Here is a 16,972-nt window from a genome sequence, read left to right as displayed (position 1 = left end):
AGGTGGTGCAAAATGGTTTTGGTGGATTTGGTCGAGGTGCAGGTAGACAGATTGTGTGTGTGTGTGTGTGTAAATGATGTGTGTGGCGGATGTCATCATATTTAATTCAGAAATATGACATTGAACCCTCTGAATCATTGAAGATATATATTCAATTAGTCCATTATTATTGTCATTTTAACATTTTTTCTTTTAAATCACACCGCTATCACACGCACACACTCACAATTGGGCGTTAGTCGGTCTCCAAGTTTTCATTCATTCTTACATTGTCTGCAAGTGGACCTTATTGTTAAAGTTCCTTATGCACGTACTTTGCACACGAGATGTAACAGAGGAAATGAGGGGAGCCACCTCAATTAACTATGAATGAAGTCCGCTGTGTTCACTTCCACAACGTTGCATATCCATTTCTAACTATGCCTACCTATGAAAATACCAAATGAAAGAAAACCCATATGCAAATTCTGGCTGCACTTTGCGCTAGACTTCTACTAGGCACGGAAATAGGGCCCAATATGTGTTTCCTGAAGTGAAAATAAACATTAAATTAAAATAAATTTAAAAAAAAATCAACGAGAACATTGTATATATTTAATAACATTTATGTTGCTGCAAAAATGACATTACTGGGGAAACAAAAGTTCATCTTGGTTAACAGGAGATGACGAGCGGACTAGTGCTGCTTGTTTGATGTCCTGATGGTGGACGCGGGCGTTTGCCTTCCCTCTCACCTCCTTTGGCCTCGCCGCCGTCTCGAATACCATCAGTAGAGGATAACTGCACGTAGAGGGCATCGGATATCTGCACTACCTGGGATGGACCTAGACAGAGAAACAAAACAGCTGAGCAAAGAAAAATAATAAACAATGCCCAAGAATTTCTATAATTCAGAACTAGTGTACCATCTCCATTAGTGCACATATCGAGAGTATCCATCATGATGCTCCCCAGCTCCCAACGGGACAACTTCTACACACACAAGAAATGTTCATTTGATTAAGTTTCATACTCATAAAATAAAAGGGAAAAAAATGGGAAGGCGAGGTGGAGGGGGGTTACCTTATTGCGTAGCTGCAGAAGTAACATGAGGGCATCTCTGAACTTTCCCTCCATCAAATACAGCCGCTCCCTCTCTGTCCCTTCCAGACTTGCCTCGTTCTCCTCTTGGTCCGGCCTCTAAAAAGGAGGAAAAATGCAAAATAAAGTAAAAAGAAAAAGTTGGGGTCATGTCAAGAGGATTTGCCAGTATTTGTGTTTTGTTATAATTTATAAACACTCTAAAATCTTTGACTAACACTAAAAAAGGGGATGGGCTTGCCTTTCTATAGTTCCGCCATGCCCAACCTTCTGTGCATCACGGATCAGGTGAGTCATTTTATCACAAAGACATATATTGATTACCAACATAGACACAAAAAAAAAAGAAAAAGGAAAATAGGAAGCAGATATTTTTGTCATGTCATCATCCACACCGCTTAACCTGTAAAGAGTTGCGGGGTGTGCTGGAGCCTATCCCAGCTGCCTACGGGCGAAAGGCGGCAGATAATATAGGTTCAATAAATTTAAGGAGAAAGCCTATGTTTGCTGAGAGATGCAATCAGCCATGAAATATTTCACCTGAAGTTCCAACTACATGTTGCACAAATGTGAGATGTACACTGAAGCTGCCAGAACAGCTCTTGTCGCAGATATCAAATAAAAAGTACACAAACAACAGTGATTTTTTGGGGGGTCTTCACAAGGCATATTGACAGCTTGTGTAAAGTGCATGAGGAGTTATCAAAATTTCTGTCCTCCAAAAACATGGACGTGCCGTGAACGAGCGGGCTCGCCATGCAGCAGATTGTTTGGCACCTTAAAAAAAAAGAAGTGTGAACTGCACTGAATTATGCATGCAAAACAACCATAGTATAATATTCAAATCTTAGAGACTTGATTTTTGTGAAACATACACCAAATAATTTCCTGTTGGTTTTCTTTTCAGCAATTATGTCATGAACCGTTTTAGCAGATTTTTGATTTGGAGATTGGTTTCAGTTTTTTTTTGGGTGTTTCTTTGTGTCTCCTTGGTTTGTTGTGTGCACCTGTGTCATTGTCTCGTGTGTTACCCGATCAGCTCCCTCCAACACTTTATGCCTTGTCCAGGTCTTCCTGGTTGTCTTGTCAATTTGTCCATATTTATGTCAGTTGTCAAGTGTCTGTTGTCTGTTCCTCATCGTGTTCAGTTTTCATAGTCAGGTTATTTTCAAGTTATTGTGTAATTTTATCCCTGTTTTTTTCTATTTTGATCTTTTTGTATATCCGAGATCTTTGTTTGCCTCTTAGTTTTTTTCAATTAAATACCTTTAAGTTACCCCTGTGTCCCTTCCCTGCATTTAGGTCCTCCACCTCAATCTTTCACCATGCCAAAACCGGACAAGTTGTGTATCATCTTTGAAAGTATTTTTTTATGTAAGAGAGACCTTTGCACCGGGGGAAAATTACAGTACAGTATTTGGTTATTTTTGCTTCAAACCCTGTTGTTGTTGGACACCTTTTACACATTTCAGCATTAAAATTCATTTCGCTGGTTGAATTAAAAAAAAAAATAACAATCACATATTTTGTTCCGATTAAAAACAGCATTTTTGTCACATATGTGTGGACCCGCAGCTAACGCTGACAATATAAATTGTGGTCCCTTCCATCATTTACAGTAAGTTGCCCATTCCTGTTTCAAAATTCTCTGACAAAAGGTATGTTTGGGGGGAACAACATTTGTCTAAAATAAATTTAAAATCATGAAACTATTCAACTTATTGAACTATTGTAATTGGCTGGCGACCACTCCACAGGATAGGCTCCAGCTCACCCGCGACCCGAATGACGATAAGCGATATAGAAAATGGAACGTAGTCAACAAAGATAGTTTAGTGAAATTGCTTTCACAAATGGTTTCATTTACTTCAATGGCAATGGTTTATTTTCACGATGAAAGTTCCACTTGGTGCATTACGGGGGCCTCTGAGCTTTTGACGATCCGACTCTCAAATATGAACTACTTAGCTCACTATTATAAAAATCGTATGGCACTGGCCTGAGAGGATTTTTCATTCATATAGTACTTCCTTGCTGTGGGAGGGTGCTTTTTTTTTTTTTTTTTTTTTTTTGCATAATCCTTCAAACTGTATCATAACCATAATTTACTCTTTTACTAGGCTCAAATGATGGCTGCAAAAAGAAGCACTAAAAGCACAGAGCTACTTCTCACTAAGACCTTTTCATGGAAACTACAAGATCCAGCAATTGGTGCTGTTTTTTTTTAAATTTATTTTATTTTCATGTCATCGTAAGTGCCAATTAACATGTTTAGTGGAGTTAAGAAACATTTTACGACTGAAAAAAAAAACATGCCTTTAGCGTTTTTCTTTGAATGAACAACGGTGCATTCACCACTTGGAAGCGGAACTTTATAAGAGGACAGATTTAAAAAATCTTGCTCTGACCTGTCTAATAACAGGCTTTGGAAGAGACAAAAATGAGTCACCAGAGGGTTGAGACTTTCATTCCCTCAAAAAGAACACTAAAGTAGCATTCCCTTCACAATATAAAATATCTGCCTTTACAAAGATAGTACTGGTATTGATAAGTTCTAATTGAACATGATTTTGTAATACTCTTGCCACTGAATATACAAGAACCAGGATTTTAGACCAAAAACTGTCAAATTATTTTTTTGCAAGGTCAGGTTGTTTTTTTTCTACAGCTCATGTATTGGATCTTTTTATTGAGTCAATAAACGTGGGATTCCAATGACACACATTTTGAGCTGTTTTACGAAGTCCCCCAAACTAGTCGCTTGTTTCTGTTTTATCATTCCCCCTGGTGGCCATTTTTCAGGAAACTAAAGGTTTTCTTCTCTGAAGTTGATTTTATCTAGGTGTAAAACTCAAGGCCCGGGGGCCAGATCTGGCCCGCGACCTGATTTTATGTGGCCCGCAAAGGGGAAATCTTGTGTGTCAACTTCCTGTTTCTAACACATTTATTTCACTTTTAACAACATTGAGATCTGAGATATTGCCGTTCATTTGTTAACAATACTCCCCCTTTAAAATAAATTGTTGAACAAACAATTACTTCCTGGCTTCTGATTTCAAAACTCTCTAACCCTTCAGTTTGTTTCGGTACGCGGTAACGTCATAACGGCCCTCTGAGGGAAACCATAAATATGATCTGGCCCATCCACAAAAATGAGTTTGACACCGCTGATCTACATCAACAGCCTGTGGAATCTCTAAGTTCATACTGAGCAAAATATTCAAATGACGTTTTCCTTGTGTCCTTCACCCACCTTCTCCTCGCAGCCGCTGCTTGCAAAGAGCTGCTTTTGTCGCCTGCAGCGGCAACATCCCCTGTTGCCCTTTGAATCATCGCTGAGGTGGCTGTCGTGCAGGTCGCCCTTCGAGTGGCCCTGATGGACCACATGACTCGGACACCTTCAAAAACAGGCAGACGTATGTCAGACTGTAGGAGTGGGGTCGAGTGTTTTCTACAGGTCTGCATGCCAAATTGTTGGAAAGCAACCGGAGTCTAGGTGCTTCGGACTGAGACGTTAAAAATGAGCTAACCCTTTTCCCCAGCCGTGCGATCGGCTGATGTGCTCCTTCATCTCAAAAAGGCAGGGTTGTCCTTCATCACCCACCCCGCCCTCGTCACCTTCCTCCTCCTCATCAGAGGCAGCTCTTCCCTCCACTGCTCTCTGCAGACAATCAGCATCTACAAACAATCCAACACATTTCTTTTGACAGTTGATGACAGCCACATGTTCAAAGATGCGCTCTGAAAAAATGAGAAATTGTTAAAAGTCACCATTAAATAGCCAACTGGATGCACAATAACAGCAGGCTGCAAAGGAGCAAATGCTCCGTGCACCGCGCAATGCCATAAAAGAGAAAATTAGATTAAAAAAAAGCGAAATCCAGTCCATTACTCACTAATTAGCTGTTTTTTGGGGGGGAACCTATCAGTTATTGTAACTAGAACAACTTCACAGTTACTTTGGTATCATCTCGCTAAAGGAACCACGTAGAAGAAAGTTGATATATACATATACATATATATATATATATATATATATATATATATATATATATATATATTATCCATCACTTGCTTACCTGTCTTACAGTATGACTCGCCTCCTCTTGATGAGGCACCTTCAGGGAGACATACGCAGCCGGATCTGAATGAGAAGGACGAAGCACTGTATCTCAAAATCAGGTCTCATCCGCTTCCACACTCCATGTGCAATATGCACATGATCACGTAGCTGTCATCACAGATATAGGCCTTCAACCACAGAAGATTTTTTTTTCAAGTTTAATGCTGGCATGACACACATTCTGATTATGGTCCAATTATTTTAATGATGATTGGAATACCTGTTACTAGGAGTAGATCTGTTATTGCTTCAGTTATTTATTAAAAATGTGCCAATACAATGTACTTACTAAACAACAGGTTGCACCTTATTAACTGGATATTCTAGACCAGGGGTGGGCAAACTTTTTGATTGGCGGGCCCCCGGGCCGTAGTTTGACCACACCTGTTCTAGAAACTAGACATACTCTATTTGTGCAAACCTAAAAACTTTTCTGTAAGCACATAATATTTTTAGACGCTTCTCATTTAAAGTTTTCACCACAAAGGTTTACCTCGACTTGTGGCTGATGAGTCACTGTAAGGGGACAGCATATTCCACTCATCTTAAGAATTGCAGAGTACGCATGCGAGGCAACTATCAAAGTGTGCAGTGAATGTGTTTCTACTGTGAACAAGGAGCAATTTCCTGATTGGTTCTGGACATACAAATATTTTAATGCAATTAATTTCTGTATTCTGTGCTGGTAGTTGTCCTTGCGCTGTAATGTCATTTTCTTGTCCCAAAATGGATTTAGGTCATTGATTTAACAGTTGAAATAATGCATCTATGCAATCTGGTGTGGTGTTGTTTTTATTATATTGAATAGGAATCTTTGAATATATATATATATATATATATATATATATATATATATAAATGAAACTTTTCACGCAGCTTCTCTGAAAGAATGTCCGTTAATAGTGGTTTGATTTCAAGATTATTTAGGTAGGTGGCAGGTCGTGAGACTTCACCTATCAAGAGTGAATCAAACCAACTTTTGATGTTGCACAGATGGAAAGGATGTGTAACTTGATGCAAAAAAAAAAATTACAAGTCTAGTCTAATGCATCAAGTCTAGTCTAACTGCGCACATTGGAGATTTCTTTCAGCTGACTTAATTCCGAATCGTCTCTTCTCATTTAAATATTTAAATTCAGCGCAGGAGAGGTGTATGGTCGACATGGCGGAAGCATTACGTGACTCCCTGGAGAACTTGCAGGAGTTTGACGCAAGCAAGTACGTTTATAAGATGCAAGAGGATCTCCACTTAGAACGGTTGGTTGCTGTGAAGTGGGCACTTGGAGACCGCCTTCTACCCTCGATTGGGCGTCCATGTAACCCAAACCCACTCCCACTTGTAGCTGTGCTGCGGCTAGTGGCGTGATAGTAAATATGATAATAATAATCATGTGTGCAATGAATATATTTCCCCAATACCTCAGAGGGTTTGATGCAAGCTGTTGTCATATTTCTGAGTGAAATATGCTTCTGAATGTTGTCAACTGTTGTTTGAAAATGCTTTTAGGTGTTGTGGCTTCTTGAAATCTGCTCTGTCGCTACATCTGCCTTGCCTTACGGTGACATCCCCCAAACATGTGCACAGAGCTCAAAATCTGTTTGCCTGCAAGCCAAGAGTCTCACACCATCTGCACCACAACTTCAGCAGAGCTCATGTTTAGTCTACTTTCAGCCACCAAATTGCCATATGCATCGGTCGTGTATAAAAGAACAAGCCCTTCGTCCACCGGAAAGCCTAGCATGACGTAGTGAAGTCTGCCAAATTCCCAAACATGCTGAAGGAGGTTTGCACATGCGCGCCAATTTTTTCCGCCCAAACACACATGCACTGTCGATGAAAATCGAAGCCATACGCTCACTCACACAAAAATACCTGTACTGCTGCAGTTCACTCTCCAGCTGACTGATCCTGGACTGAAGTTGCGGCACAGATTCAGCTTGTTCCTGAATCATTCGCACCCGGTCGAGGCCCAAGCTCAAAGCGTCCCTGGCCTCCTCTGCCCGTCGCCTGATGAAGGTTATGAAAATCATCACATTTGAATATATCACTTGATGATTTCAATCCCCTGTGATTGAACCCAAATCCAACCTAATCTGGATGTTCTCCCTCCTGAGTGCAGATTCCACCCCCTGAAGCTTGCTCACTTCCTGGTAAGACCATCGCAGCTCCTCCTCCAGATGTTCATTAAACTTGATGGCCTCCTCCAGCTGTCCATCACGTGAGGAGCGGATCAGCTGCAACTCTCTTAAAAGGGGATCCCTCATGTCCCATCTTCTCCCCAGCCACCTCCCACTATTTCCTCCAGCAACATGAAGTTGTCCTTTAATCCGCCGTGTGGGGACCAGTTTGCCTTGTATGAGGGAAATGGAAGTTGTGGGCGATGATACACCGATGGGAGCCGACTGCTTGCGGCCCCTTTCTTGTCTCAGAGCCACTTCAAGGGCCAAACAGCGAGCGTCGCTACCCTGCAGTGCTGATCGGAGGTCCTCTACCAACTCCCTCAGTGCTGCTAGCTCTTCTGAGAAGGACAAAAGGGATGAGAGGAAGAAAACTGATGACCGTGCGCCAGGACTGAAAAATTATCTTTATATTCTGATTTTGTTGGCATTGTCAAATATAATTAGAATAATCATGATCATACTGCTCTATCCATTAACAATTCTGCTTCGTTAAGTCATGAATGTAAAAGCACATCTTGAGTTATATACTAAGATGCATGTCCCATGGTTGCTGATTTCGAATGGTTCATTATTAACAGAAAGTGTAACAATCATCTACAGACGTAATTTTTTATATCTTATAACATGAAACACACTTACTGTGCAATGGTTTTATAAAGACATACCCCCCTGAGACAACCTATAACTACAATCTGAACTGCGATAAAAATGAGTTTGACTCCCCTGTATTAGACCAAAAATGTGTGCCATGTGTATCAGAGTACGCTGTAAAAAATGGGGAGTGACATTTACTTGAAAAAAAATCTTGTAAACTTTTTTCACTCAGACATTCGAAGTAAATTTTACAAGAAGAGTTTTTGGAGTAAATTTCACCAGAAAAACCACAGTATTTAGAAAATAAAACATTAACAAGGTTTATTCATTTAATTTTTTTCAAGTTTGGCGGGCAGGATTAAAACGTTTGACGGGCTACATGTGGCCCCCAGGCCGTAGTTTTCCCACGCCTGGTGTAGTCTGTAACTTATGCTTTTGTGATAGTTCTTGTTTTTGTCTGCCAAATATACTGTAAGAAAAACAATACAAAGTAACAATAATTAATAATCAGCGGTGGGAAGTAGCAAAGTAGAAATACTTGGTTACTGTACTAACGTAGATTTTTCAAGTATCTGTAATTTATTACAGTGTTTTAATTATTTCTATATTTTTTTCAGACGTTTTAGTTTTACTTTCTACATTTCCCGTACATGCAGTCTCCAACCACTGTTTCCCCATGATGCAGATTATTATAGAGAACATTACGTTACATACACGGTATAAAAATGGGGAATATTACTGTATTGTAAATTTCACAAGAAGAGTTTTGGAGTAATTGGCTGGCAACCAGTTCAGGGTGTACCCCGCCTACTGCCCAAAGACAGCTGGGATAGGCTCCTGCACCCCTGCGAAAAAACGTTCCAATAGTTTTGCTTCCCCAAGTAAATATCACTCCCCACTTTTTTACAGGGCCCCCTTCCACCTTGGACCACGGGGGTGGAGCTGCTGACAGATATTTGACCTATCCAAAATCATTTAATGTGTGTTTGAGTGTGTCTACGCGTGTGTTCACTTTGTCCCTCAACACGCTTGCCCTTTAATCGACTCCTCTGAATGAGAAGTAGACTTAAGGGGAGATACAGGCGGTTGTAGCTCAGGATTGTTACCTGAATACTTCACGTAATGTCAAATGTAGGGGTAAAGTGAACAAAGAGCTGGGGGTCAAATGTCATTCTAAATCGCAACAGGCACAGCTCATCGTACCTGAAGAACTGTCCTCTGCAATCCTAGCAGCTGTGCATGTGTTGAGCCCGTTCTGATTTCTTGTCAGATCAAAAGAGACATATTTTCTCCTTCTCACACGAGGCCACCGAAGCCTGATGTGTCTCTCCACCAGCTCCGTCTCCTCAGTAACGGGCAGTCGCCACACACAATCCCCCGTGCTTCTGTGCGCAGAACGCACACGAAAGAAGCCGCACAGACGCGAGTGAAAGTCCTTAAAAGTCATCTGGCTTGGCAGCCCGGAGCATACGTCTCGGAACTCTTCCTCGTCTTCGTCGGCCTCTCCATCGCCGGTTCCTTTCATCGTCTTTTTCCCTTTCTGGACTCCGGTGACACCGAGCACGGCGCAGAGGGTGCTGAAGTCCTCCGCCGACACTTTGTCATCCCGGTTGGAATAAGCAAGATGGTGGAAAACCTCTTGCAAGTACTGGTCTATTCCGGTGGCCAGGACGACGATTTCGTTCTCCACGCCGGGATCCGGGCTGTGGTGGTGGGCCAAGGCGCTCCTTAGCCACTCGCTCCTCCGCGCTGCTCTCGGCCAAGGCTGGACGTACTTCAAAGCTAAAGTTGTGCGCTCCATGATAGCACAACTCAACTTTCCTCCCGTCTCGGAAATCTCACCTCAGAAATGCGTTTTGCCAAAGATTGCAATTTGAAATGCAGCCACTCCTAACGTAACCTCGATTTATTTAACTTTCCCGGTGCACCAAATCATGGTCTGATCCTTGCAAGAGAAAACAAAGTCCCATTCAAGCCTGACTCCACCCTCGAATGCAAATACTCGGACTGCGATGGTCTCGGTGACTACCAAGAAGTGCCCGTGGAGGATGTTGCGAGGTTATTTGATTTTTTTTTTTTTTGTTTGTTTTCTTCGAAACGACTACATTTTATGGCAAGCCGTTTTTGAGCTTTTATTTTACGTTCTATTTGTGCGCTCAATTGTTATTGTGTGTATGCATGGGAGCAGTAGAACGACTGTCCTACTATATATATTAGGGCGGTCAAAATGAGAGCGTTACTCTGGATTATTTTTAAAATAAAAATTAACGCAGTAAAATATTTAAATTTAGTTGACTCAGTTTAATTTATTTGAAAAATAATTTGCATAGTTTGGTAAGCCAAATTCAAATACTGTACCATATTAACTGGACATCTTTCGCACATCATTTCACAACAAAACATCCTGCTCAAGTTACCACTGGGCCTTGCAAACCAACACTGCTGGAGTGTAGTGCTTGCGGGCAGAACGAAATGTATTGTATAAATTCGGAGTAATGTTCCTAAGAAAAATGCCTCCAAAGACGACTCTGTTTATTTCAGGGCCGGTGCTACCCCTTTGGGTGCCCTCAGTTTTTAAGTTTAGTTAGTAATGTAATCAAAATGCCGTAATATTAATTAAACCGAATATATTTAATTACTTTTGGATTGCTCCAACACCTGGTATGGTGAAAGTCATCAATGAAAAAAATCCAAATGATGTTTATTTCTCTATATTTCTCATTTTTTGCCCCGTTTTATGCAGTGGCGGGCCGTGCATTTCACATGTAGGCCTTCCGTAAAATCTTACTTAGTCCTACTTGAAATGAATCCCCCTCATAATATCATCATTTATGACTCCACGACCAGACAAATAATATACAGAAAGACACTTACACAGTACTGAGTGATTGTTGGACGACGTAGAAATGGAATGAAATGTCCGTCTTGAAAACGGCCTTCCAAGTGTATCTGGAATGAAATCCACACTTTTCCCTCCTTCGGCCATTGTGGTGTAAAAAAAGCAAGAATATATTTTAGATTTTCAAACGGTCGCCAGTTACGACTTCCAGGTGTGTTGATTCTGCATACGAGTGATTATCCAATCGTTCATCACCTTCAGCGAAAGGCCAGAGAAGGCTCACTGTAACCAATTTGTGATCTGATTGGCTATCGCAACTGTCTATCAACTCTGAAAGCTCACGGACGAATAGTGTGTGCTACTGGTATTGTGAAATCTGCCTGGCAACATGAGGTAGCTGAATTCTGATAGGATAAAAACCCTCACCTCAAAATAAAACGTGGATATAATATGACATGAATGTGAAGAATATGATCATGATTTCTTGATTATGTTAGGCCAGCAGACAAGGCCTTGACCGTCTACCACTGTGCAGAGGTAATTTGCTACTTGAACGACATGTCTTCGGAGATCAGTAAAGTTGATGATAATACTGAGATGCAAATGATGATAATGTAAGAAGTGAGTAAGTGCCAGTGTATGCGTGACTGTGTGTGTAAGCCACATTTCATGAAAAGCTAAGATCAACTTTATTTGTAGAGCACTTAAAACAACCTCCACTCCTTACAAAGTGCTGTGCATTGGGGCAACAATTGTGGGCAAAGTACTGCAAGTGAAAGTAACATTTAGTGCAAAAATGTCACTTTCTCTGCTTCTACTGAAAGTCAGAATGGCGAAGATGGCAGCTGCAAATGCAACAGACACGAATGACAGAACACCAACAAAAAGCATTGGAGAGGAGACTGCGGTGTTGATGAGATGTTTATTTTTCGGGCTCGTCGGTGCGTTAAGGTTACTCATTTCTGTTTAGATTTTTAAAACAAAGATTAGTCAAAGATTAACATTTTTAAAAACTATTTGCCATGGTAAATTTTAAGGAGATGTTTGTTTTCATTGAACTATAAGAGATGCAGTTGAGTCTGGGAGCTCTCAGCACTTTTAGTTAGACTTTTAAATGTTTGTTTAAAAAACTATATACAAGCAACTAAAGTTGCCGATTGCGAAGTGAACATTTTATAAATTTTATTACATTTTATAAAACATTTTTTTGTAACAGAGTGACCAGACATTTTGGCAGAATAGTGTAAATAATATCTTAGTTTTGCAAGGTGTGCGTTGATCATTTGCCATTCTGCCTTTTGAGAATTATCTATTTATTTTTAGTCATTTAAATTTGACAGTGTTGTTAGCGACACTCTTTCTCTGTGTGTGTGTACAGTTTAGAATACATTTATTTCACTTTATTGGGACTTTAGGTCCTACCCAACATATTCACATGGGTCTTGACAAGGGACAGCTCTGGAAAACTCAGATGATTTATAAACTTGGATAATGCTTGTGCCATCAGAGAAGGAAATGATGATTGATGGAGAATCCAGATCAGTTTATACAATTCAGGAGTCAACTGACCTAATTTTTGTGGCCAACTTAGTAGATCTTAACACTGTTCCCACGGGCTACTATTTCCAAAGTTTATAGCCCACTTCCCAATTTTTATAGGCCAGAAACATATTCGAACAATAGTACATGAAAAATGATGAATGTTGAAAGATTTCACTTTTTTAAATTAAAAATAAAGTGAGGGGAAAAGGTTACTATCACAAGATGTCACACTTTAAATTGAAATCTTTTTCAAAATGTAAAAAATGAGTGATGAAAATTGGTCACACTATGAGGTTAAATCTTACAGGATTGGGCTGCTTATTTAAAAAAACAAAAAAAAGATCAAAAACATTTTTTCCTATTTAACAAATGAATATAAATTGAGAAGTTGAATGTTACAGGATTCTTTTTTTATTTAAAAACTTTTTTTTGTCGCACACAAACTGACACAGTCATTGTTTTTCAACGCATTTGACTTTCTAAGCACATGTTGACTTTTAGTGTATTGGATTGATTGTTAGCATTTTTCCTCAACGCAATGTGACGTGACTCTCCTCTTCCTTCCATTTTTCTGTATGTATCCCTCAGTGGAAAATATTTGGACTGCCTTCATTAGCAGAGGGTATTACTTCTAAATTTTGACTCATCAGACAAGTGCCCTGAAGCCTACTGTTCTCGAAATGTGCGTTTGATTAATCCCTTCTTTTCTCATACATCATGAGTAACTTTTGAATCGCTTTGTGTATAAAATTTTACTCCATCACTGTTTCTCTTTGTCAAGATTTTATTCTTGACTTGAAGGGTAGCAACAACACACACACACACACATCAAATATAAAACCTTTCCCGTCAGCTCTTTCCGAGGCTGAAGTCAAAGAGAAATTTCTGTCTCGATCACCTGGCACCTTCCTTTCAGAGTGAATGTGTCTGAACTGTTTATGGAAATACCTTTCCCCACCCTGACCTCAACACTTGTCATTCGTTTGACAGCCCCAGCAAAGATTGTCTTGATACACTCACCTGGGCATGACTAGACCACACCATGCAGGTCGCATCACATGCATTCCATTTTGTGGAGTTCATTACATTTGTCAGTAAAAATGCAATTAGGTATGTGTCAACAAAGGGAAGAGAGTCAAGTGATACAGTTGAAGTATGAAAATTATGCGCTGACTGAGATGTTCCAAACCCAAAAAAAACTTGGAATCTGACATTTGTTTTTCCTTTTCCAAAAGGAAAAGATGATTCAGATGAATCGCAGCTATACAAGACGACCGATGACAAAACAACAACGATAAAGATATATTTTCAACACAGCTACTTTTACATTAAAACAATACAACATCTATTGTTTTGATCTAACTTCGTTACAGATGCTCATTCCTCAGTGGACCCCTACAAGCATTTTGGCCGACATACATAATACATAAACCTCATCCACCCACCAGGGACAATTTAATCCCCTTTTGTAAGGAAAAGAAAACTTTTGCCGATCTGCTCATATTGAGTGTTCAAGTTCCAGTGCGTGGAACTTGCCTTTGTTCTGACTTATGAAATACAGAGCTTGAAAGGATAGATTTTTTTCTCCCGAATAAGTGCTTCATTGTGTGCATGTCCATGTGTGTGCATGCATGTGTATGCATGCGTTATTGTGTAATTAGCAGTTCGGTGAGAAGCATAGCATCGGCCCCCTCTGTCCTTCTGTTGTTCTCCTGACCTCTTAGTGGCTGCTTGGATCGGGTGAAAGGATCTTATCTAAAAATGAAAGGATGGGAGCATGGAAGGGGCAATAAATAAAAAGGAGGGGGTCGGTAGCTTTGTGAGTATATGTGTTTCTGTGTGTACTCATAGAGACAGGCCCAAGTGGCCGATTGTTCACCTTTGGGAGGAGGAGTGAAGCACTATGGCATCGACAGAACAGGGTTTCAGGCTTTGTGCCGGCTGCCATACGCTCATCTGAAGGTTAAATAGAGTCCTCCACTTTAAAGACACTTTGAAGTGTCACTGACTGTTACTCTGTGCCCAGTTACATCAGGTTGTTACTAAATGTTTGAAAAATATAATTTTATAATGAAGCCGGGAGGCTCGCTCAATGACTGTAAATTCACAGCGTGGAGCACAATTTTATAATCATAACTTCAGAGGTGTGCCGTGCATTTCACACCTAGGCCTTCAGTGAAGTCCTATTTAGTCGGACTCGCATAAATCCCCTCATATTACCATCATTTATGACACTACAGCTGGAGTAATAATATACAGAAACACACTTACACAGTACTGAGTGAGTATTGGACGACCTCGCTTCTCTTGAAAATGGCCTCGCAAGTGTATCTGCAATTAAATCCACACTTTTCCCTCCTTGAGACGCAGAACAGACGCCTGCACGATTTTTTTCTATCCCAGTGTTAAAGAAATCACATGCTATAAAGTGACACTTGAAAACAGAAAATGTTTTAAAGTAGAACCTTTCGATACAATTCAGTTGACAAAGAAACATTGCCTCACTTTATGAACAGTCTCAGCATGGATGCTCATTTGCTCGCTTTATGCTGCAAACACATCATTCTCTTTGTGTGTCACGCATGCAGGCACTTGGATTTTTATTTGCTGTAAATTAGCCCTCAGTATAGATGCAAGGAAAGTCAAATATATTAGAGTTTGTCTAATTAGGAAGCCAGATATGAATTACTGTTGAAAAGGAAAGAAGCATGGAAGAATAGAAGAATGATCATAATTGGAATCTAGCTGAAAAATCTGGTTTGGGCGAAACCTATCTACCATCTGCGCTATTGTAAGATTTGGATACAGCACGAGTCAGTTAGTCATGCCTGGACTGTAAATGCGGGAACATACATTGAATCTTTGTTATGAAAAAGTGAATATCAAGGTGTCGTGCAAGATGCTTTTTTACAACCTCCCCCCAAAAATGCATCCAAAACCAAGGAGGGCTATTATACACATGCACGGTTATGGAGAAACCAAAAATTAATCACTGCGTATAGATGACACATGGAAGATCTACCCATTTTTCAGCCCTGTACAATGGCCCCCAAAGAGAGCGTCAGTGCACTTTTTGTTAACTCTGGGTCCGGCTCACTTGTAACCTTGAGCAGAATATGAAGTTGAAAATTGATGTATGGGAATACATTGGGTATCCCCTCCTTGAGCTGTTACTTTATCGTGGTGGAAGGGTCTGTGTGTCCCAATTATCCTAGGAGCTTGAGGTGATGGACCAGACAAAACACGGCTCCAAGAACCCTTACGACAGAGAAAAAGAATGGACAACAAACCTTCGATTGTCGGAACGAGGGGGACATGCAGCTTTGGTGATCGCTGAGGAAAAGAATTGGTCATGGTTGGAGTTCAGTGATGACATGAAGAATGACTTCTGGATAGCTTTGAGAAAAATTCTGGTCAACCTTCCAACGTCTCCAAAGGGGGAACCACTGCACCATCAATGCTATATACAGTGGGGGTAGAGTTCTGCTGAAGAGAATACTTTAAAGACCTCCTCAAATCTTAGATCTCTGAGATGGGCACTCCTATTCTTGGGATTGAGGTCACAGAGGTGGTTAAAAAGCTCATTGGTGGCAGGGCCCTGGAGGTCTATGAGATTCACCTGCAGTTCAAAAAGGCTGTCCTGGAAGACATGTCGCAGCAACATCGCACCGGGAGGTAGGATACAACCTCTACGTGGTCTCCCGGACAAGTCGGCGGTCCCCCGTCGACGACGAATGTATCCTGCCGGCACCCATATTACCCCACGACTCGGTCCGGAGGACCGGTCAGGGAGAGGGCGCCGCCACTATCTCCTGCCACCTTTTGGCCATGGCTCCTGCGGTGCCCCGACTCATTCCTCTCCGGCAGAGGATTTTCGGCGACACACCTCCCCCTCACAACGGCCTCTCCACTGAGCCGCAGAAGGTGATTGCGTTAGCTGGGCGAACCTTGGGAGGTTCCGCCCAGGCGCCAGCCCAACAACAACAACAACAACAACAGCAACATCGCATGGACATGGGAGACAATGCGTCTGGATTGGCGGTCCTCCTTTTCAAGAAGGGGACCAGAGGGTGTGTTCCAACTACGGAGGAATCACACTCTTCAACCTCTCTGGTAAGGTCTATTGGGGGGTTTTAGAGAGGAGGGTCCGCTGGGAAGTCGAATCTTAGATTCAGGAGGAGCAGTGTGGTTTTTGCTCTGTCTGTTGAAGAGGGGACCAGCGCTACACCATCAGGATAGTCCTCGGAATTTTATCAACCAGTCTACATGTATTTTGTATGACTGAGACAGTGTTTGATTGTGTCCCACCAGGAGTACTGAGCGGGTTGCTTCGGGAGTATGGGGCACTGAATCCATGATCCGAGCTGTTTGGTCCCTGTATGACCCTGTGACATAGTTTAGTCTGCATTGCTGTCAGTGAGTCTGATTTGTTTCCGGTGAGGGTTGACGAGGGTCAACGATTCTGTGCATGATTATTATGGACACAATTTCTAGGTCCAGATGAGGCATAGAGGGAGTTCGGTTTGGTGGGTTGAATCGTAACGCTCTACTTTTTCAAGATGATGTGGTTTTATTGGGTTCATCAATCTCCAACTCTCAGTGGATTGGCTCAC

At 41.2% G+C, this 16,972-nt stretch overlaps 1 protein-coding gene across 1 annotated transcript; it reads right to left on the bottom strand.

Annotated features, from left to right (window-relative positions):
- Positions 1–627: 627 nt before the first annotated feature.
- Positions 628–9,917, bottom strand: LOC148327778 (EF-hand and coiled-coil domain-containing protein 1). Its single transcript, XM_088309562.1, has 9 exons — positions 9,182–9,917; positions 7,293–7,722; positions 7,077–7,211; positions 5,160–5,224; positions 4,611–4,758; positions 4,334–4,478; positions 1,063–1,179; positions 906–972; positions 628–824 (listed from the first exon to the last, which is right to left on the bottom strand). The coding sequence occupies exons 1-9, from the start codon at positions 9,777–9,779 to the stop codon at positions 655–657; spliced, it is 1,875 nt and encodes a 624-aa protein (XP_088165688.1). The 5' UTR covers positions 9,780–9,917; the 3' UTR covers positions 628–654.
- Positions 9,918–16,972: the final 7,055 nt, after the last annotated feature.

This window comes from Idiotropiscis lumnitzeri, chromosome 11, assembly GCF_059441095.1.
Source record: "Idiotropiscis lumnitzeri isolate Australia: NSW breed Sydney's pygmy pipehorse chromosome 11, RoL_Ilum_1.0, whole genome shotgun sequence".
Taxonomy (NCBI): Eukaryota; Metazoa; Chordata; class Actinopteri; order Syngnathiformes; family Syngnathidae; genus Idiotropiscis; species Idiotropiscis lumnitzeri.
Note: the sequence above shows the minus strand (reverse complement) of the source record. Positions and strands in the feature narration are given on the sequence as shown.